At 43.0% G+C, this 23,584-nt stretch overlaps 1 protein-coding gene across 5 annotated transcripts in view; it reads left to right on the top strand.

Annotated features, from left to right (window-relative positions):
- The window catches only part of LOC311069980 (neurexin-1a-like), a 121,031-nt gene that overhangs the window by 57,230 nt on the left and 40,217 nt on the right, over nucleotides 1–23,584 (top strand). For all 5 annotated transcript variants that reach the window (XM_084093613.1, XM_084093612.1, XM_084093611.1 and 2 more), the window contains 6 exons: nucleotides 785–1,226; nucleotides 4,433–4,816; nucleotides 7,168–7,371; nucleotides 11,609–11,635; nucleotides 19,141–19,263; nucleotides 20,805–21,186. In XM_084093613.1, the coding sequence (XP_083949739.1) occupies nucleotides 785–1,226; nucleotides 4,433–4,816; nucleotides 7,168–7,371; nucleotides 11,609–11,635; nucleotides 19,141–19,263; nucleotides 20,805–21,186 (1,562 nt within the window). The remainder of the gene's footprint in view (nucleotides 1–784; nucleotides 1,227–4,432; nucleotides 4,817–7,167; nucleotides 7,372–11,608; nucleotides 11,636–19,140; nucleotides 19,264–20,804; nucleotides 21,187–23,584) is intronic.

Below are 23,584 nucleotides of genomic sequence, written 5' to 3'. Positions count from 1 at the left end.
AAATTTGAAATGGGTCTGTAATTTGAATCTAATTTTGGTTTGTTAATGAGAGGCTTAATAACTGCCAGCTTGAACGGTCTTGGGACATGACCTAGAGATAAAGACGAGTTAATAATATTGAGAAGAGGCTCTTCTGCTACAGATAACAACTCTTTCAGTAATTTAGTGGGTATTGGATCTAATAAACATGTTGGTTTAGATGCAATGATAAGCGATAACTGAGGCTGAATCATAAAACTCTGTCAAAGGTTATACATTAACAATTGTATTTCTGATGCTTTCGATTTTCTCAGTGAAGAAATTCATAAAGGCATTGCTACTAAACTGTAATGGAATAATTTGTTCAGGTGTTATTTGTTAATCTAGCAACTGTACTAAACAAGAACCTTGGATTGTTTTAGTTATTTTCGATGAGTTTGTGGAGATGCTCGGCCCGGGCTGCTTTTAGAGCCTTTTTTTAATGGGTTTTTCTCTCTTGATAGCGTGGGTAGCACTGTTGCTCCATGGTGCGTTACTTTTCTCTCTAACCTTTTTTAAATAAAATCACAGCTTTCCTTAATAAAAGCATGTCTGTTCCATCTTTTCCCAACAATTCTAAATGTGGCTATGGACTTACTTAATAATTACACAATTGTACAAAATTGTTATGATTTCATTTTAGTGAAAAAGACACGTGTCAATCAATCAATCTTCCACCCATTCATGTAAGGGTTCTACAAACACAGTTTAGATCAGAGGTTTCTCATATTATTTCTGTTCAACTGACATTGTTATATATCTGTAGGTTGTATATAAAAACAGTGACGTTCGACTGGAGCTGTCCAGACTGGCTTTTAAAGGCGACCCCAAAATGAAGATCCATGGAGTTGTTTCCTTCAAGTGTGAGAATGTTGTCGCATTAGATCCCATCACGTTTGAGACACCGGAATCCTTCATCACACTTCTTAAATGGAACACTAAGAAGACCGGTTCTATTTCCTTTGACTTTCGCACCACTGAGCCCAATGGACTTCTGCTCTTTAACCATGGGAAACCTAAGCAACAGACCAAAGAAACCAAGAGCCCTCTCACACTGAAGGTGGACTTCTTTGCCATTGAGATACTGGATGGTCTTTTGTACCTGCTTCTGGATATGGGATCAGGCACAACCAAGACACTGGCTGTTAACAAAAAAGTGAATGATGGGGAGTGGTATCATGTGGATTTCCGGAGGGATGGAAAATCAGGTAATATTTTACTAGAGCTTGTGTATGAGATCAGATGACTGCTTAACAGGAGTGTGTTTCCCATTGTTAGCCAACTGTGGTCACATGTTCCATTGTTACGATGGTAGTTGAGTAATTTGGTATTTCTTGAAACTACCGTTCCAACAACCATTCACAAACAGCATCACAAGCTTGTGTGGTTGGAACAACAGCTCTTCACCTGTGGTTAGAAGCATGGTTTGTCGTTAGTCTCTGCTTCCTACATGCTATTGTCACAATCCCTGCACTGTCTTGTGTTTTGTAGGACTTTTATGTTAAAGTGAATTCTTAGTTCCCCATTGTTTCTGTGTTCACTTCCTGTGTTTGGTTCCTGTTTTGCCTTGTACCTTGTTTGTCACCATAGTTACCCTTATTAGTTCCCATGACATCAGTCACCAACACCTGTCCCTCGTTAGCCCCTTGTTAGCCTGTCTATTTAAACATCCGTGCTTCAGTTGTGGTTTGTTGGTTGTTACTGCTGTTTGTGCATTTCTGTCGTTGTTCTCCTGGCTTCTCTTTGTGGATTTTACCTTTGTTCCTGGATTATTTTGTGTTTATGTTTTTCTATTAATACTTGTGCTTGCATCTGGATTCCCTCTCTGCCTCGTACCTGCTTACATGTTACAGCTATACATGCTTAATATATGCTGGATATAATTAGTCATTTCACTCATTTTTACTTTATATTTGTCAATAGGAAATTCCATTTATGAACTTTATGAAAAACGGTTTTAGAATGCAGACCATAAAAGCGTGAGAAAATACTGCTTAAAAAGAAAAACATGGAAGTAAAATGTTAAAATGGTTTGAATAATCGGTTTTTAAGTACACTTCAAAGACAAAGGCCTTGAATACTCTGCAGCATCACCCCACCACAGTAAAAGTTTGTTCACTGTCTGCTTCGAGCAAAGAGAATAGCGTTTTTAGAATACTCCCCTTTTGTCTCACCTAATTCTGCTACACAACACAACAGCTGAACAGCAGCTTGTTTTTGATTTGCTTATTGTTAGCAAGTGTTCCTGGCCAAAATGCCTTGCGATATCAAGCTGAAAATTAGATTTGGCCTCCAGCTGTGTTTTCCACTCCATCCTGAGAGCTGGTAATTACATAAACTGATTTGTTACCCTGGCCTCACACTCTGAGCGAGATAAGAGTGACAGTGTTTTTTTCATGAATATTTAAATATTTGCAAGAACAATAAGAATAAAGATGTACTTACAGGAAGGTTTCCTTACAAGATAATATTCAACAATATTATTGATCTGCCTGCATTTACACCATTATAAGAGAACTGAACTGAGCTGGACGATGACATCACTGTTCCCTTTCGAAATGTTTACTCATATTGCGTCTGCTAGACGCTATGGGGGAAAACTCCTTTTATTCAATAGCCTTTAATTCTATAATCGCAGTGCTACTGCACAGCCATAACAGTGCAGTGATCTGTGCGCACTTATTAGCTGAGCTCACTCTCCCTGCAGCAAGGGGATTTCCTATCAGATGATACTCATAGAGCATATTCTTGTGTCGCTTGCCGCGCCCGCCCCCGCAAGCCGTGTTCAATGAAGACTGAGGTCTCATTACGAGAGCGCGAGTCTCCCCTTGCTGTGTTCACGGACTGCTTTCTCTAAAGAAAGCGACTTCTCCTCTCGTTCTCCAACATTCTCTCTCTCTCAATGATCGCCTGCAGCAGATTTTAAACACCGACTGTGAACACCAACTGAACGCGACTGGCATCTCCAACCCAAGCTGTGTGCCCCTACATATGGCCCCGCAACAGGAACTTACGGACCTACCAGCGAGAGTCCTGAATACTATCTCTGAAGCTAGAGCCCCGTCCATAGACGCCTCTATGCCCTTAAGTGGTCTGTTTTCTCTGACTGGTGTTCAGTCCAGAACCAAGACCCTATTTCATGTGAAGAACTGCTGGTGCTTTCCTTCCTACAGGAGCCAAGGGATGCGGGTAGCACCCCCTCCATGCTCAAAGTCTATGTGGCAGCCATAGCAGCATACCCCGCTCCTGTGGCCTGCCAATCGCTGGGTAGAAGCAACCTGGCTGTTCGGTTCTTGAAAGGGACAAGGAGACTCGACCCGCCTCGTCCTCTTACCTTACCCTCTTGGGACCTATCGATGGTCCTTAGGGCTCTCAAAGGGCTCCCCTTTGAGCCGCTACAGTCAGCCAAGCTACGGCCACTTTCGCTTAAGACCGCACTCCTGCTAGCGTCAGTGTAATTGTCGCTCATCTTCCGAAGCGGGAAAAGCAGACAGTGAAATAACTTTAGCTCTGAATGGAGTAGAGAGCAAATTGCCCACTCACTTGACCCATTCAAGTAAGTGGGCAATTTGCTCTCTACTCCATTCAGAGCTAAAGTTATTTCACTCTCTGCTTTTCCCGCTTCGGAAGATGAGCGACAATTACACTTACTCTGCCCTGTCCGGTCCCTAAGAGTATATATAAAGTGCGCTGCCCTGTTTCGGCATTTAGAGCAGCTCTTCGTTTGCTTCGGTGGCCGCACCAAGGGGCTTCCGGTCACAAAGCAGAGATTGTCCCGCTGGATAGTGGACGCCTTTGCATTGACTTACGCTTTGATAGGCCTCCAATGCCCCATCGGCATCAGAGCACACTCCACCAGAGGCATGGCCTTGTGTGGATGGCCGTGCTATGGTGCTACACGACTTGGCGTTCATCGCTTCAGTCGAATTAACCTGAATCCTATGGCGAGATAAGCTGCTTATACTGGCAGATTCCCCCTTGGCGTGCTCTGCACTCGGTTCGGCAGGATGCGCCCCGATTGGCTCGTGCAGATACGCTGCATCACCATAGGTTCATGCAATTTCCCCGTAGTGTCTAGCAGACGCATCACTCACGCATCACTCACATCACGCCTCCCTGTTATCTCTGGGAACCGAGATTACGTTAGTAACCGAGACGTTTTCTCCAGAGTGCCTGTATAGATAAATTAACTAAATGAATATCTTTTTTTGTAACAGAATTGAACCATCACTGAACTTACTTAAGCTGGACAATGACACTATTTTCTTCTAGATCTGCTGTACAGCCGAAACAAACTTTGTTGCATTTTTTTCCTGTTATCACTATGTCTTACTTACTTGTCTTACTGATGCTCTACATAACAGGATTTTCTTTGCACAGTCTCACATTTTTCTCTGGCTTTGTTGAATTGCAGGTACTATCTCTATCAACGCAATTCGCACACCATACCAAGCACCAGGAGACAGTGAGATTCTTGACCTGGATGATAACCTGTATCTAGGAGGACTGCCTGAAAATAAAGCTGATATGGTGTTTCCCACTGAGGTGTGGACCGCTCTGCTCAATTATGGTTATGTCGGCTGCATTCGTGACCTATTCATCAATGGTCAGAGCAAAGATATCCGCCGCTTAGCTGAGGTGCAGAAAGCAGCAGGCGTAAAGCCCTCCTGCAGTAAAGAGGCACCCAAGCAGTGTCTCAGTAACCCCTGCCAAAACAATGGAATCTGCAGGGAAGGATGGAACCGTTATGTGTGTGACTGCTCTGGGACGGGCTATCTTGGTCGCTCCTGTGAGAGAGGTGAGGCTGGTGTTTGTTTTAAATGCCTAATACTTATTATTTCTTATTATATATTGAAGAAACTTAGTATTGTAATATTATTTCATTAGACGGAGATTTCTTGTTACATTTTCTTATTTTTTCATAAGTGTTCATTCTATCAGAGTTTGTCTTCGGTTTCCTTTTCCAACTTTTTTTATTGATATGCAGTTGGTATTCCAACCTTAATTAAATTACACATTTTCAACATTTGTCGAGTGGAACCACTTATCTGTAATAAGGATATATATTTTCGATGATGTCCTAGTATCCGATCACTTGGTCATGGTTGGTCATGTTTATTAGGTAAAGGATGTTTTGAGTGTTCCTGTCAAGTTTTTGATTTTCCATTTCCGGATCTGGATCTCCATGCTCCGAACACTTTTATCTCTCTTGTGTCATTGAAGCCACTATGCCAATGGGATGAAATTAGTCTCAATTAGTCCTAATCACATTAGAACGGCTTCCACTTTATCTGATTTCAAATCCTGTCTTAAAGCCTGGCTTTTAATGTGTAGTTCTGTCTGGTTGTTATATGGTGATTTTATCTGTATGTTGCTTATTTATCGTGTACCCTTATGCTTTTATTGTACAGCACTTTGGTCGTCCTGTGGATGTTTTTAAATGTGCTTTAGAAATAAACTGAAATTGAACTTGATTAACAAATGCATGCACATTTATCCATGAACGTGATAAATGTTGCAAGTGTACCTGTCATGGGTGGTTGTAGTAAATCCCATGACACAGGATAATGTTTTTAAAAAAGTTTTTAATAAAATAGATAGACGACACTGAACAAATGGAACAGCGACTTTTTGGAACTTTAGCTTATTCACCGTATCCCCCAGAGTTAGAGAAGTCCACACATACCCTTCTCATCTCCATGTGTGCCGTAACTCTGTCTGACGTACCCACCGCTAGCCTAGCTTAGCACAAAGACTGGAGGTAAACATCTTCAGCTAGTATTCTGCTCCCAATAAGTGACAAAATAAAGCCAACATTTTCCTATTTACATGTTGTGATTCGTATAGTCACAGCGTGTACAAATAACAAGGTCACATGAGACACAGCCATCTTCTAACCGTATACATACTGGGAACTATATTCTCAGAAGGCGAAGACTGCTACTTGGGCGGAGTGATTTGCTCGCAGTGCCTGAGAAGCCCCGTGGTGAGGAGCAGAGAGTTCGCTCAGAGTTGGAGTAAATCACTCCGCAGAAGTAGCAGTGCTTCGCCTTCTGAGAATATAGTTCCCAGTATGTGTACGGTTAGAAGATGGCTGTGTCTCATGTGACCTTGTTATTTGTACACACTGTGACTGTATAAATCCCAACTATTGGGAGCAGTATGCTCGCTGGAGCCGTTTACCTCCAGTCTTTGTGCTAAGCTAGGCTAGCGGTGGGTGCGTCAGACAGAGTTACGGCACGCACGGAGATGAGAAGGGTATGTATGGACTTATCTAACTCTGGGGGATACGGTGAATAAGCTAAAGTCCCAAAAAGTCGGCCTGTTCCTTTAAATACACAGAATAATCAACATAACTAGAAACAGGTGCATAACATAATTAGAAACCACAGAAACTAATAATGACCTAAACATAACCCTGACAGTACCTTACTCTCCACAATCAAATGCACTTCCCTGTCTATGACATTCAGAATTACATCAATGTGCAGCAGTTTGTATAAATACAGGCATGTTTGTAAAAACTTTTCTATTTGTGTATCATAATTTGTGAATAATTTACAGAACAACCTGAGGTGTTAATGTGGCCATGACATGAAGCAGAAAGTACCATCACTTAGCATTTGTATGGCAAACAGTAACTTTATCTATTCTATGTCTCAGGGTAAGACAAGTTTGATAAAACATCAGACAAACGTCTCAAAATCCAATTGAATCAACTCAGAAAAAACATTAATTATTCTGGGCATTCCACTTGATCCAAAAATGCACATATTCCTTGATGCATGCAATTATAACTAATACAAGAGAAAAAAGAAAACATTTGTTCATGAACATGTGTCTGTTTTTACAAATCGCTGCACATTAATTAAATATTGAATTTCGCAGACACAAGTTGAATGGCATTTGGTTGTGGATGGTAAGATTTGTTTGCAACATTTATCAATTTCATGGAATTGATGAGACTAATCCAACCCTTTTCCACATATCACTCCACATGTCAATAGTCTGCATGCAGCATTTTCGCTTCCATTGTGGACAGATAAATTATTTGTCTTTTTTTATCTGAAAAAAAGCTATTATTTTTTATTTTATATTAAGGGAAAAAATATTAAGGGTCAATGACATTACAGTACCTCTCATCCACAGATTCCACCATCCTCAGTTACGATGGCAGTAAGTTCATGAAGGTCCAGTTATCTGTAGCTATGCATACAGAGGCTGAAGATGTGTCACTACGGTTCCGATCCCAGCGGGCATACGGCGTTCTCATGGCAACCACTTCTCGAGACTCTACAGACACACTGCGTCTGGAGCTGGAGACAAGTCGTGTCCGACTCACAGTTAATCTAGGTATCAATGCTATACGCATCCTATCACACAACTGTGACCAAATACACACAAACTTAACCAGAACTTGTCTTTCATTTTTCTCTGTGCTTTCATGCACACACGACTTGCAGCATCACACACACACACACACACACACACACACTGTTGTCGTTAAGGTGGACATGAAGAACCCTTCAATGCTCAGAGTCTGCAGCTCTCCATACACACTCGAACACCTCAGCTGTGCTCTGTGTTAAAGGAGAATGCTCTGTGTTGGATAGCAGCCCTCTTTGTTGCCTTTCCTATCAGAAAACCACCCGTTTCTCAGAGCAGTGCCCTTTCAGTTTTGCTTTGAGTAATATATTCACAGGGGAAAGCTGTGAACTTTAGAGATCAAAAGTTTTCCACATGATTTAGCCATGTCTAAAGGCTGATTTATACCTGTGCTGTAGCCTCTACACTGTGACCTACATGGCTGTTTGCATTCATAGTTCTGCACTGGGGTGTCAGCTTCATTCTGCAAGTATACAGCTAAATCACTAGATGTATTATAGATCAGTGAAATAAATATATTATCATAGGTATTACATTATTAGATCACTAAGTTTATTGTCTTTTCTATCCATTTTATCTCACAATTCTGAGGGGGGAAAATTCAGAATGTCAAGATATATAGTCGTGGTCAGAATTATTTGCCACCCTTGGTAAATGTGAACAAAGAAGCCTGTGAAAATAAATCAGCATTGTTAATCCTTTTGACTTTTTATTAAAAAAAATTCACAACAATCAAACCTTTCATTGAAGTAAAACAATGTAAATGGGTTGGGGAAAATCTCTTTATGAAATAAATGTTTTTCTCTAATACACATTGGCCACAATTAATGGTAACTTATATTCCATACTTTTTTGCAACATCCTTTTACCAAGGTAACAGCTCTGAGTTTTCTCCAATAATGCCTGATGAGTTTGGAGAACACCTGACAAGAGATCAGAGATCATTCCTCCATAGATCCTTCAAATTCCCAAGTCCATGTTAATGCACTCTCCTCTTCAGTTTTCTATAGGATTCAGGTCAATGATAAAGCAATGATTTATAGTAAAAAAATAGTAAAAAAAAATTCACACACACATATTGTGTCACTTCAGAAGAAAGTGATTCATCCACTGGGGTCGTATGGATTACCGTCATGATCGCTGTGTTTGGTTATTCAAGCCCCAAATATATTCCCCTTCATATTAACATTTTTTAACACACCAGTGTGACTAGAAACATAAAATTGTCCAGCAATGACTTCTTGTTTCACAGGAGTATAAATATGAGGAAACACAAAGGCCACATTCCCTTAGTCAACCATCACAATGAGTACAACCAAAGAATATAGTTTATCAGCAATCTTCAGCTCAGCAAAATATTGTTGAGCTTCACAAAAAAGTGGCTGTGAGAAAATAGCTAAAGGATTGAAAATTCCCGTTTTCATTATCAGGGCAATAAAGATGTTACAAGTCTGCCTGGAAGAGGATGTGTGTCTATATTGTCATAATGCACGGCAAGGAGGAGAGTTTGAGTGGCCAAAGACTCTCCAAGGATCACAGCTGGAGAATTGCAGAAAATAGATGAGTCTTGGGGTCAATAGCACCTAAATCACCACATGTTGTTTGGGAGGGAAGAAAAATCATCTGCTCTCATCCCAAAAACAAACTCCAGCATATTCAGTTGCCAGACACTACTGGAACTTCAAATGGGACTGGTTTTTGTGGTCAGATTAAACTCAAGGTGGGTTTGGTGCAAATAGGGAGACAAAAGTACCCCATGTGCATGATTAAATATACTGCTGGATTCTTTTATTTACTGCTGGGTCTATTTTTCTGCTGGAGGTCCTGGACATCTTGTTCAGATACATGGCATCATGGATTCTATTAAAGACCAACAGATAAATAATGGGCCATGGTTTATCTTCAATCAGGATAATTATCCAAAACAAATATCAAAATCAACACAAAAATGGGTCACTGAGCACAAAATGAAGCTTCTGCCATGTCCACCCTAGTGCCTTGACCTGAACCATATTGAAAACTGAAGAGGACTTGGACTTGGGAATTTGAAGGATCTGGAGAGATTGTGTATAGAGGAATTGTCTCTGATCTCTTGTCAGGTGTTCATCAGGACTCAGAGCTGTTATCTGGGCAAAAGGAGGTTTAACAATGGATTAACAATGCAGATTCATTTTCAGAGGCTTCTTTGTTCATATTTACCAAGGGTTCCAATAATTCTGACCAGGACTGTACATAGGGGATGGCATTAGGGTGAGTAAATGATGAAAGAATTTCAAAATTTGGGTGAACTATCCCTGATATATAGACTTGAGTTTGAGTATTAAATGAAACGTTTTACTGTGTCAGTAAGAGCATTTCCTCACATGATGAGCCAGCTCTGGTCTTTGACTGTGTGCAGCCACTTCTCTGCTGAGGTTGATGGTACACTATAGGCTGAGACCCGTTTCTGGTAAACTTGGATGAAATATCTCAATAAATCTGTACCTAAAAACTGACATACTGATTTCAATGGAAACTTGTTGAGAAACATTCCTCCCTACTTTTTATTCAGGGAATTCAATAAACATTTAAGCAATCTCTATTTCAGTCCAAAAAAGTCAACTGCCTGCAATAAAACTTACTGTTTTTAGCACTGGCAAGTTTACCATCCAGTTGTCACAGCCTGACCAATGATATGATGCTCTATAGAACATGCATAATAATATTATGTACTATGCATATAATATTATGCTAAATCACTTGGAACTTTCCATGAATATGGTGCACTAGGATGCAATAAACAAGAAAGGGAAAGACCACTCTTCAACTATTTTATATTGAAGCAACAGGAAAATTCTGGCTTCAAGGTGACCCCCTGGCCCAGTATAAATATATCTGACATGAACAAGAAGATATAACATTTATATTTATTCACCTATCTAAGGTGACTTATAAATAAACCATAATGTACAACAGCAGTTCCCTATCTGTTTGTCACATTAAATGTTATGTCGATGACTGACAAATGGGGAGCCCCAATCATATCTGAGTAGTAGAAAAATGGCCATGGAATTGGCGAGTGAGATTTGCATGCCGAGCCACTCCCCTGTACATACAGGTATATAAGCTGACCAGCAGCTCACTCATTCAGATTTTTACTTCGGAGCCAAGTAGTTGCGAACAGCGATCACTCTTTCTAGTCACCAAAGCAGCATTCAAGAAAAAGAGTATGCAACAGAGTAGATCTCTCGTGCCGGTGAAAGGGCCTATTAGGCTGAGAGCATGCTGAGATGGCGTTCGTGGATGGTTCATATACTCTCTGCGAGAACATGATCATGTCGACAGTGCAGTCACAACTAGAACCGTTCTTTTACCACGTCATGCTTACATTGGGGGCTGGGGGCGGGGTTATCGTTGAACTTCTTCTCGAACGTAACCTCTGTCTATAGTAATCCAGACGAGCAGCACAAATGTGTTCTAAACGTCTTCTACTGACCCCAATATAGGATTGCAAAGCCAGGAGAAACATTTGCAGAAAGACGATGTAGTCCGCCATTGTAATTGTTATGCATGAATTTTTGCGAAAACTAAGACGTATGGCAACGTACACAGTGACGTAACGACGTTGTTCGCTGGGCTCTCTAGTCAGTGGGAAAACAAACAGGTTCTGAGAAGGTTTTCAAGTTGAACCAACTTTGAACCAGCACCAGTTCCGAACCAGTTATTTTTTGGTGGAAAAGGGGTAAGTGAGAGTGTTTCCGCTGGGCCAATCCCCACCGACCTCCCGCTCCTCTAGCGTGTCATGTGCCGTCGAGCTGCCGGGTGATGGCGCGGGTCCTTCTCACAAGGGACCCAGCATGTTATTCGACACTCTGGGTGAGGATCAGATGTCGATAGCAGCGTTGGAGAGTGGGCTCTGGAGAGGAAGATGATATTGAACTGTGAACACCCCAGACTTAATATTTTGTACCCTATTTGTGAAAAGTGCCAATTAAAAAAATAAATGAAAAGAGGGCAATATTCCCATTCAGAGGTATTGTTCGGACAATGTTTCCAGTTAGAGTTCAATGTCACTGGAGTATATTTGGGTGAATGGCATGCGTGAGCATCAGGGTCATTGGTGTTCTTGTGTGTCTGTCCCCAGAGAAGTGGGCTATGTGCTTCTATGTCTGCAGATGTTACTTTGAAGGCAGAATTTACATGTCCTTTATTCTTCCCTATCTAGACTGTGAGAGGATAAACTGTACCACAAGTAAGTTACACTTTCTCTTCTTTCATAGCTTCCATTTACCATAGAATACTTTTTTAACCTGTGCAATGGGAGATTACAGTGAAAGATTGTTTCGCTTAATGTTTGACTTACTAATGCTTGACATGACAAATTAAATGACTTGTGTTTAGAACATCTATTATTATGTCAATTACAGCACTATCTTTAACTTGTTCCCACCAGTGTTATGATCAAAACACAAATAGAATAGATGGAGTCCATAAACATCCCCAAAGCCTCACAGTCGTTTCCTCTTTATGGGTTCAACATTTTTGTTTTGATTTTGTTTTGACAGTTTTGATTTATATTCTGTTGAATGTTTGATGATCGTATTCTGTAACATGTGCGTCAGCAATGCTTCTATCATTGTTTCTGCTTCTTCTTTGCCTGTGTTTTGATCCAGAGAGTCTGTACTCTTTTAAAAGATGCATAATAGCGCCACCTACCATATAACAGTAAAAACATGGATTGCCCCGTCAATGGCAGGGAAAGAGTTGGGCATGTAGAGTCACTACATGCTTTTATATTAATGGAATATTGTTCACTTGTAATGTTAATAAAGTTTTGCAAAATATGATTATCCTCTCATTCTGACCCTCTGTCAGAAACACTGTTTTGGTGCAGTGTTTTTCAAGAATTGTTGTTAAACAGCCATTATGATTGGCTAATGTCATTGCATCTCTCTCCTTGTCACTTTACTATTCACCTCTGCTGGGCAGGTTATGGAAGTGATAAGGTATTGTGCTATTGTGGATACAAATGTCTTCCACAGTTTGGAAGTAGGAAAAAAGTCATTATGGCAGCTTGGTTTTTAACAAATGCTCTTTTTGCACTAAGGATGTTTTTTTGCAGTATTTATTTATTTATTTTTATTTTTTTAAGTACAACTTCTTACACGTCTAAAGATCAAAGAACATTTGATACCTTGTTTCATAAAACCACCCCCTCCCCCCCTAAAGAGTATCCAATTAAAGGCCAATTAAACTGCATGTGGTAACCCTGGGGAAATAGATAGTATAGATGAAGACAGGAACACCAAACAGTGCTGGGTAGTAACTGATTACATGTAATCTGTATTACGTAATCAGATTCCAAAAATGAAGTCCTTGTAATTACAATTATATTACATTTTAAAAGACTTGTAATCAGACTAGAGTTACTTTTCTATTTATTACATTACATGTTATTCTCACAATGGCAGTCAATTCATAATTCATTGATTCTACTTTGCTATATTTAAATTTTTCCTTTCTATAAAAGTCTACTGCTTATATACGTTCAGAAGGTCTTCCAGGTTTGTGGAATTGCACACACACACGCTCTAGTCATGGGCCACACTGAAAACTGAGACCCACAGCGTTTGATCACTGGATTTATAGAAATCATTTCACTTTTAGTGTTTTCTTATCATTGCAGCATTGCATATCTAATCAGCTTCTGGCGAACAGATTAATTATTATTTGAATTATCCCTCAGTGAGTAATTTAACCATGATGTATTACTGTCTCTGGAAGGCTTTTGTCTGTCAAACAAATTAAAAGAGCTGAACCTCTTTGCCCTAATATATTTACTTCTAAGTATCCTATTTACTTATAAGATAGGTCAATAATAAAATCAAGCCAATAATAAATAATAATAAAAAGTGTTGGTTAAAAGTCACATGACAAGTAAACAAATATTATTTAATCTTTTTTTAATAAATGTTAAATGTTAAAATTATTTATTGATTATATTTATTAGGGGTGGGACAAAATATCGATAGGGCGATATATCGTTGTTCTTCTCTGTGCAATACGAGAATCGATACGTTGTCGCCAAATATCTGTCACAGATCTGCACTACATCTCCCATCACCCTCCTTGGCTCCCACCTGCACGTCATTCCCTAATTACACACACCTGCACATCATCATCACCCTCATCACTGCCACTATTTATACACACAGTTCACCACAGCTCATTGTCCAGTTTCGTTTGTGTGAAGAGGACTACTCACCTTGCCTTAGCGACTACTACCTTATATCTCCAGTGACCCTTCTCCAGTCTTGACTCCAGTGTCTCGTCTCCATTCTCTCCAGTGTTTCTCCTCCAGCGTCTCCGTGTCTACTGTGATCCCTGTGTTCTACGTCCACATCTTCCATCCAGTCTTCCACCGAACTCCTAAGGTTCTCCAGACCAGGGGAAAAGAGGAGGTTGCTAGCTGAGGATGCATTGGAACGGAGTAAGCCCAGTGGTGGATTGACGCAGGGAGTTCTGGGCATATGGTCTTGCTTCTGGTGGCAGTATGACCGCAGGTATCTCCGATCTCCTGGATCTTGCGCTCAGTCTGGCCGTTGGTCTACGGATGGTACCCTGAGGATAGACTCACAGAGACGCCGAGGAGTTTGAAGAAGGTCAGCCACACCCGGGAGATAAACTGGGGACCTCTGTCCAATACGATGTCTTCTGGTAGGCCATAATGACGAAAAACTTGTTGGAATAGGAGTTTTGCGGCTTCGGACGCTGTGGGCAGGCGCTTGATGGGGATGAGTTTGCAGGCTTTGGAGAACCAGTGTACGATGCATATGTGATGGTTGGATAGAGGGAGGTCGGTCATAAAATCAATGCCTAGATGAGACCAGGGGCGTCTGGGTATCGGCAGAGGTATCAACTTTCCCTCGGGTAGCTTCCTAGGTGTGTTGGTGATGGCACAGTCTGAGCACCCCTTGATGTACCGGGAGATATCCTGGGCCATGTTGGGCCACTAGTAGCGATCTTGTAGGAGCGAGAGGGTTCGCTGGCTGCCAGGGTGTCCAGGGCCCGGAGAGGTGTGTGCTGAGTCCATGAGGGACAGACGGCAGGCGGATGGTACATACAACCATTCCTCAGGACCTTCCAGCAGAGCAGGTTCATTGCGGATGGCTTGGAGGAGTTGATCGTTGAAGGACCATTGGATCGGACTGACTACCATGGCTGGAGGGAGAACAGGTTCTGGAGGGCTGGATTCAGGTTCCAGATGATACAGACGGGACTAGGCATCCGCCTTGCAATTCTTGGTACCGGGTCGGTAGGTCACGGTGAAGTTGAACCGTGTGAAAACAGAGCCCTACGGGCTAGTCTTGGGTTGAGTCGTTTGGCTTCTCTGAGATATTCCAGGTTCCGGTGATCTGTGATGACTTCAAAGTGGTGGTGAGCTCCCTCCAACCAGTGTCTCCATTCCTCCAAGCCGAGCTTGATCACCAGCAGCTCACGATTTCCAATATCGTAATTCTGCTCAGCCGGGGGACAGCTTCTTGGAATAGGAGGCGCATGGAGCCAAGGAGGCTCACCCTGCCACTGGGATAGTTCCGCTCCAAACCCGGTAGTAGAGGCGTCAACTTCGACCACGAATGGGATTTCTAGATTGGGGTGCACCAGGATTGGAGCGGTTACGAAGGCATTCTTCAGCCGTTGGAAGGCTTCAGTGGCTAAGAGGTTCCGGGACAGAGACTTGGGCCGGTTTCTGAGGAGTGAGGTGAGAGGTGAGCTGAGGAGACTGTAATTCTAGATGAATCTTCGATGAATCTTTATAGTGACATGTTGGGGCCAGTGTGAATGGTGTCCAACTTCCTCTGGTCCATCTGGATACCTTGTTGGTCGATGATATATCCGAGAAACTGGACGGATGGAGTGTGGAACTCGCACTTCTCCAACTTGAGATAGAGGTGGTGTTCTTTCAGCTTTTGTCTCTCCGCCTGTGTTGGCGATGTTCGGCCAGATTCCGGGAGTAGATCAGAATGTCGTTGATGTAGACGATGACGAAGCGTTGGAGGTACTCCTTGAAAACCTCACTCATATACCCCTGGAATATGGAGGGGGAGTTGGACAGGCATCACATACGGCATCACCTGGTATTCGTAGTGACCTGTCGAGGTGATGAACGCCGTCTTCCATTCATCCCCCTCACGTATTTGAATGAGGTTGTAGCCGCTTCGCAGGTCCAGTTTCAAGAAATGCGAGTCCCACGGAGCTGTTCCGACGCGGCAGGGACCAGAGGAAGAGGGTAACTGAATTTGACAGTCTGAGAGTTGTGTGCACTGCACGGTAGTCGATGCACGGCCGCAAGCCTCCGTCCTTCTTGGCCACGAAGAAGAAGCTGGAAGCAGCAGGGGGCGTCGATGGTCGGATGAAACGTTATTTGAAAGCCTCCTGAATGTACTCCTCCATGGCCTTCTGCTCCAGGATGGGTAGACCTTACCTTTTGGTGGAGTGGCCCCAGACAGCAGGTCGATGGCGCAGTGCCATGGCCGTAGAGGTGGTAGACGGGTCGCCAACCACTTGCTGAACACATCCTGGAATGCCCGGTACTCTGGCGGGACTTCAGTTTTGCTCTCGGTTTCTGGACTCTCAACGGAGGTGGAGTTCACCTGAATATTGGAATATTGGACAGTTCCTGTGAGCAACGTTTCCTCTGGAGGTTGAGTCTTTGGAGAAGCTGATGAGAGATGAAGTTCCCTGCGGACCCGGAATTGATGAGTGCTTTGCGCTGAAACGAAAAGTTTATGGGTGAGAATTTGGACAAGTGTGCGAGTGAGGGGTGCAATCTGAGGCAGGAACTGGATGGTACTCACCGCTGGGCATGGTGGTCGAAATCGGGCAGTTCGTGATAATGTGACCTTCTCCCCCACAATACAGAAATAAGTGCTGTAGTAGTCTTCTTTGGTGCTCCGCGTTGGTGAGATGATATGCTTCGACCTCCATGGGTTCAGATGCTGGAAGGGCGACAGATGATGAGGTGGGCGGAGGATGCGGAGTGGGTTGATCCAGTGAACAGGCTGATAGACGTTGGGAGATGCGCACAGTTTTCTGAATGAAACCCTCCAGACTGACGGTATCGTCATAAATGAACATCTGGTAGCGCACTTCCGGGTTGAGACCCTGGCGAAAGGCTGTGAACAGGGCCGTCTCATTCCACCCGCTAGATGCCGCTAAAGTGTGGAACTGAAGAGCATATGCATTGATGGAAGCATTACCTTGACAGAGGTTGAACAGCTGATCGTGAACGGATAATACTGATGCAGTTTGACCGAAGACTTCCTTAAAGTGGATGGTGAGAGGATGGTGACTTGCTGAATGATGGTGGTGACTTAGCTGAAGTGGATTCTCTGTGCAGGTGACGAGTGAACACGAAGACAGGAAATCTGGATCAGGATGACGGCTGGAAGACTGGAGACTTGACAAGATGATCATGAAGACAGGAAATCATGAATGCAGTTAGTTCATGCATTCATGACCTTGAGACTAGATTACTGTAATGCTTTATTAGCTGGTTGTCCTGCATCCTCAATAAACAAGCTACAGTTAGTCCAAAATGCAGCCGCTAGAGTTCTTACTAGATCAAGAAAATATGATCATATAACACCAATTTTATCATCACTACATTGGCTACCTATAAAGTTCCGTATTAATTACAAGGTATTGCTACTGACTTATAAAGCCCTAAACGGCTTAGCTCCAGTCTATTAAACGGATCTTCTATCGCCCTATAATCCATCGCGCTCTTTAAGATCAATAAATTCGAAGCTTTTGGTCATACCTAGGATATCCAGATCAACCAAAGGAGGGAGAGCATTTTCACATTTGGCTCAGAAACTCTGGAATAGTCTTCCTGATACTGTTCGTTGCTCGGACTCGCTCTCCCAGTTTAAAACTAGATTAAAGACGCATCTTTTCGGCCAGGCATTCATATAATATTGTTAATCTTACAGTTCAAACTACAATCCGCCCTCTAGTTCATAAATGCCAGAGGAGAACTGGCCCCCGACTGAGCCTGGGTTCTCCCAAGGTTTTTTTTTTTCTCCATTAGGTCACCTGATGGAGTTTTAGGACACCATTAGGTCACTTGATGGAGTTTTTTCGGTTCCTTGCCACTGTTGCCTTTGGCTTGCTCAGTTGGGGATATTTTGGGGATATTTAATTTTATTCTATCAATCAATAAATTCCACTAGAAACAAACCTTGTTGTATTATTTTATTTTAATTTAATACTGTGAAGCTGCTTTGAATATGTTGCTACGGGTGTTGTGCAGTGACACACAGATCTGTTTGGTGAAGCGGTCATAGCTATTGACCAATCAGCATAAAGGAAAGGAACTATCAATTTTATGAATAGAAATGTTACAAATGGGTTTTTATTTTAGCTCCAAGCCAAAACCCTTGCTGTATTTTAGGCACAAGTGAATCAGTCACCATTTTCACCCCTCAGTTTAATAAACAGAGCAGTCTGCTCCTTGCTCCCTCAAACAAAATGAATTGTTTAGAGCAAGTTTTGCCTCACACCACCTAACAAATGCAGCTGAGCAAGTGCAGTGACCTAATTCCAATGTTTTGCTTCCATGTGGCACAAATCGGATATGGCCCACAAACGTTTAAGCAGGAAAAAAACAAATGGATCCCAATATTCTCAGATGGGTTTCAGGCCTCATTTATATGTCTGAAAATAAATCGGATATAAATCGGATATGTGCATTTGCGTCTGCCATGTAAGTGGATAGATCAGATATTCCCCAGTCAATGCGAGTCGTACGTCATTGAAAAAGTGACAGTGGCAAATGACGTCAACTCAGGTGAACACCAACTGCGATCACATGACTCTTTTCAATGGTGCAATTGAGGACCAAGGCTCAACCCCTTGCTTTTCTGGGTCAGTGCATCTACCGCGGGTTGTTTTGCCAAGTGTATAGTGAACATGCAGATATCGGATATGGCAGTGTAAATGCGGCCTTAGTTTGTATCACCTGTTTTTATGTGTTTTGTTTCTGTTTTCTTTGTTCCCCATGTTCCCACTCATTTGATAACATAGTTAATGATTGCGTTCATCACCTGTTTCTAGTTGAGTTGCGCATTATCTTGTGACTTTAAGCCCTGAGTTTAGTTCAGTCTTTTGTTCAGTATTGAATTTGTAATGTGTGCAAAGCTGTTGCATTTGTTTTCTCACGTGTTTGTCTGCTGCCTGTGTTTTTCCATTTATTATAATTTTTGTCACTAAATTAAAAAAGCTGCATCAAGATCCTCCTCTCCTAAATGCCTATTTTTTCCTAGCATAGGGGTGGCATTTAATGATTTTACTTTTTTTTTTAAGTGCATATAATTACATATTTTTGGCTTTAATATTCGCTTACCGTTTTATAAAAGCAATAAGCTACTCCAGGTGTGCTGTTTGTTAATACAGTCTCGCACTTTATTGCTTACATATCCCAGAAAGTTGTGCAAGGTGGCTCATATGTGCCAAAATCTAGACTTAATTTGTGGATTTATTTCTTCATCATCATTACTGATGAAGATTTCAGGGATGTGTGACTTGTGTGGTAAGCACTGTTTTAAATGTTTAATATTTTGGGGGCATTTTTACTAAGGTGATATCATTATTACTAAATGTCAGTGTTGTCCACCTGTGTTGTTTTGAGCTTCTGTTCTTTTTTTCCATTGCTTTATGAGTGTGTGTTTAACTGTGATCTGGGCTGTCCCACAGGCAAGGGACCCGAGACCATGTTTGCTGGTCAGAATCTGAATGATAATGAATGGCACACAGTGCGAGTGATCCGGAGAGGGAAGAGTCTGAAGCTGTCTGTGGATGATTTGCCCACTGTGGAAGGTATCCTATCCTGTTTCCTCCTGTTCTTTTGCTTTATACTGTTACAATGGGAGTTACACATTCTGACTATTTAGTTTACCTGTGCAAGTTCATTTGTGCATTTGCATTTTGTGCAGTTGTAATATTATGTTTTTGTTGCATATATATCTGATTTATCTCATATGCGTTTGGTTGGAGTTATTTAAACAGCCACCAGTTCAGACAGCAATGCCCGACATTATGATTGGATTATCAAAAAAAAAATATATATTTTAGATGATTTTTAAAAAAAAACATTGGCAGTACATTACTAATAATCTAGCAGTGTTATTCTTTCCTTGTCATATTTTCTTGAACAGTTTAATTAACATTGGTTAATTGTCTCATCATGACGTGGATGGAATGAGGCTTTGAAATCAAGTCCATTTGGACTTAATCTTCCAAATTTTCTTTCTGGAAAACACCTATTAAAATATCTACTAAAAGGCTTTTCACACTGTGATTAACACCGGGTTATCGGCATTCTAAAGCCTCTTTTAACCCCTGGTAAAGGAACGTTTCACACTACGGGTTTCACTTTATTTTGATGGTCCCTTTAACACATTCTGTTAACTATAAGTAACGTTGCACCTACATGTCTACTAGCTCTCATTAGAGTGTTAGTAGAGTATTAGTAGATAATGGTAGGGTTAGGGTTAGAATAAGTTACTTATAGACTATCACAATAAAGAGCTAGCAGATATTAAGCAGACAGTCAACTAATACTCTAAAGAGAGTTAGTTGACATGTAGCTGCAAAGTTACTTATAGTCAACAGAGTGTTAAAAAGGACCATCAAAATAAAGTGTTACCCACACTTATAATTTAGAAGTGGGATTGGCATTGGAGCAGGATTAGAGCGGACTTTACTCTGTTAACCCCGCGTTACGGTACCAAACTGAACAGTGTACAGTGTGAAAAGATGCACTGTTAGAATGTTGCGACTAGATGCTTAGCTGTCCACAGCCATTCGCGTGCCACGTAAATGGTGACAGAAAACGCAACAATTGGAGTGAAGATGAGACTCTCATTCTTACCTTTATTGTCCAAAAAGTCTGTTCAGGATAAACTTGATAGTACAGTATGCAATTTATCATTTGAGGAAATGCAGTGCTGAAGCGTTTATATAAACATTTCGCAAGCGGCGTTCGTCCAATCAGTGACACTAACACCGCAAATATGCAAATAAGGACTTTAACCCTAGGTTTAGGAGTGTACAGTTTGAAACTGCAGCGTATGAACACCCAGGATTAATTGTTAACACCCGGGTAAATTATGAGCAATGTGAAACATGAAGCAAGATAACCCAGGGTTTACAGTGATTAAGGGTTAACTATTTCAAGTGTGAAAAGCCCTACAATAGGCATTATTGCGGTCCACAAAAGTGATCAAAGTCACGTCCATATATTGTATGATAAGTTGATAAACTAATCATCATGATAGGCCTAGTTGGAGTTTGTTTGCCTTTTTATGATCCACATGAAATAAACCTTTAATTTTTCTCAACACTCTGCCATGAAACAGGAGAGATACCAGGTGACCACACACAGCTGGAGTTTCATAACATAGAGACGGGGATCATTACAGAGAAACGCTACCAACCCGTCATCCCCTCCAACTTCATTGGGCATCTCCAGAGTCTGACATTTAATGGCAAGCCATACATCGACCTCTGCAAGAACGGAGACATCGAATACTGTGAAGTCAACGCCGTGATCGGATTTAAGAACATCATTGCAGATCCAGTGACCTTCAAGTCCTGCTCAAGCTATGTGACTCTGAGCACACTGCAGGCGTACTATTCCATGCACCTGTTCTTCCAGTTCAAGACCACCTCATCAGACGGACTCATCATGTTTAATAGTGGAGATGGAAATGATTTCATAGCTGTAGAGCTGGTGAAGGGGTACGTTATGGAGAGACAGACATGAGCATTACAGTTAGATGCTCTAAGTGCTGTGCATGGCTTAAGTGAATATGTGCATTAATAATTAATTTATTAATTCAATCATTCATTCAACATCTTCATTCCCTTCCAAAATATTTTGTAATCCTTTAAAAAAAGAAGAAGAAAAAAAAAGAGATATTTCTAGGTATGGAAATGTATCAATGTGCACAGGTTAGTGTGGAATTTTCCTATTATTATTATTTTTTATTATATTAGACCTATTTATATTTAGATCTTTAAAATCATCCATATTATTGACAGTCGAGGTGCTATCAGAATTGAAAATATCCATCCCTAACCAGTGATTTTATTTCTCAGAGGTTTGCCCTTCAATAGGTCAGGAAACATTGAGACAGAGATATTGAGCTGACAGTGTATAGAAAAATATGATAACACTTACTTAAAGTGTCACGTATGAGTGGCTGTTATTAATGCACAACAATGAATAAACAGAAACCGTCTTTATTTAACAAACTAACATGCAGGAGAGTGCTAGAGAAGTCAGAATCAGGAGGAGCCAAGCTGGGACCCAGACCACAGCCAGGATGATGGCCCAGGATGACGATGGAATGAGGAGCCATGAGCCAAGAGCTGATGGGACCGAGCAACGCTGAAGGTTCAGGCAGCATCTGAGGTGGAGTCAGGGTGCCAGAGGACTGAGGCGAAGCCGATGGGATTGAGGAATTAGGTGGAGCCGGAGGGAAGGCAGAGACTGACAAAGCCAAATGGGTGGAGGGTTGAGGTGCAGCTGAAGACCCGGAAGTCCTTGGCGTAGGTAGAACAACGTCTGACCAAGGGGGAGCCGGAAGGGTGATGATCCTAGGTGGAGCCGAGGGAGGGATGAGTCAAGGTGGAGCCGACTGGTCACTGAGCAGAGGTGGAATGATGGGCTTGGCGGCTGGAGGCGGAACCAGGGGATCCTTGTGCTGATGTGGAGCTGGAGACTGGAAAGCCCGAGGCAGATCTGTGGAGCAGAGTGGAACAAACAGAGGAGGAGCCGAGGGACTGAAGGCAAACAGCAGAGTCAGGGCCGAGGAACTGGCAGTCAATGGAAGAGAAGGTGGGAGAGGGAGGTTGGGTGGGATCTCTGTGTTGGACCAGCGGAGACGCAGGAGACTTGGACCTGGGCAGGACCAGCGGAGACGCAGGAGACTTGGACCTGGGCAGAACCAGCGGAGACGCAGGAGACTTGGACCTGGGCAGGACCAGCGGAGACGCAGGAGACTTGGACCTGGGCAGAACCAGCAGAGACGCAGGAGACTTGGACCTGGGCAGGACCAGCGGAGACGCAGGAGACTTGGAGCTGGGCAGGACCAGTGGAGATACAGGAGACTTGGACCTGGGCAGGACCAGTGGAGACACAGGAGACTTGGACCTGGGCAGGACCAGCGGAGACGCAGGAGACTTGGAGCTGGGCAGGACCAGTGGAGACGCAGGAGACTTGGACCTGGGCAGGACCAGTGGAGACGCAGGAGACTTGGACCTGGGCAGGACCAGTGGAGACGCAGGAGACTTGGACCTGGGCAGGACCAGCGGAGACGCAGGAGACTTGGACCTGGGCAGGACCAGCGGAGACGCAGGAGACTTGGAGCTGGGCAGGACCAGTGGAGACGCAGGAGACTTGGACCTGGGCAGGACCAGTGGAGACACAGGAGACTTGGACCTGGGCAGGACCAGTGGAGACGCAGGAGACTTGGAGCTGGGCAGGACCAGCGGAGACGCAGGAGACTTGGACCTGGGCAGGACCAGCAAAGACGCAGGAGACTTGGAGCTGGGCAGGACCAGTGGAGACACAGGAGACTTGGACCTGGGCAAGACCAGTGGAGATGCAGGAGACTTGGAGCTGGGCAGGACCAGTGGAGACGCAGGAGACTTGGACCTGGGCAGGACCAGTGGAGACGCAGGAGACTTGGACCTGGGCAGGACCAGCGGAGACGCAGGAGACTTGGAGCTGGACAGGAACAGTGGAGACACAGGAGACTTGGACCTGGGCAGGACCAGCGGAGACGCAGGAGACTTGGACCTGGGCAGGACCAGCGGAGACGCAGGAGACTTGGACCTGGGCAGGACCAGCGGAGACGCAGGAGACTTGGACCTGGGCAGGACCAGCGGAGACGCAGGAGACTTGGAGCTGGACAGGAACAGTGGAGACACAGGAGACTTGGACCTGGGCAGGACCAGCGGAGACGCAGGAGACTTGGAGCTGGACAGGAACAGTGGGGATGGGAGACACAGGGAAACACCCCCCCTCAAATTTCTCGTAATAATTCCCAGAGGCCATATGCAGCTCACCCTCAGAATCAGGAGTGTGGGCGGGGCTCCATTCCATGACCTCGTACTCCAATACACGCCCACT

Source organism: Abramis brama, assembly GCF_963993115.1.
Source record: "Abramis brama genome assembly, chromosome: 19".
Classification (NCBI taxonomy): domain Eukaryota; kingdom Metazoa; phylum Chordata; class Actinopteri; order Cypriniformes; family Leuciscidae; genus Abramis; species Abramis brama.
This window is presented reverse-complemented; position numbering and strand designations above follow the sequence as displayed.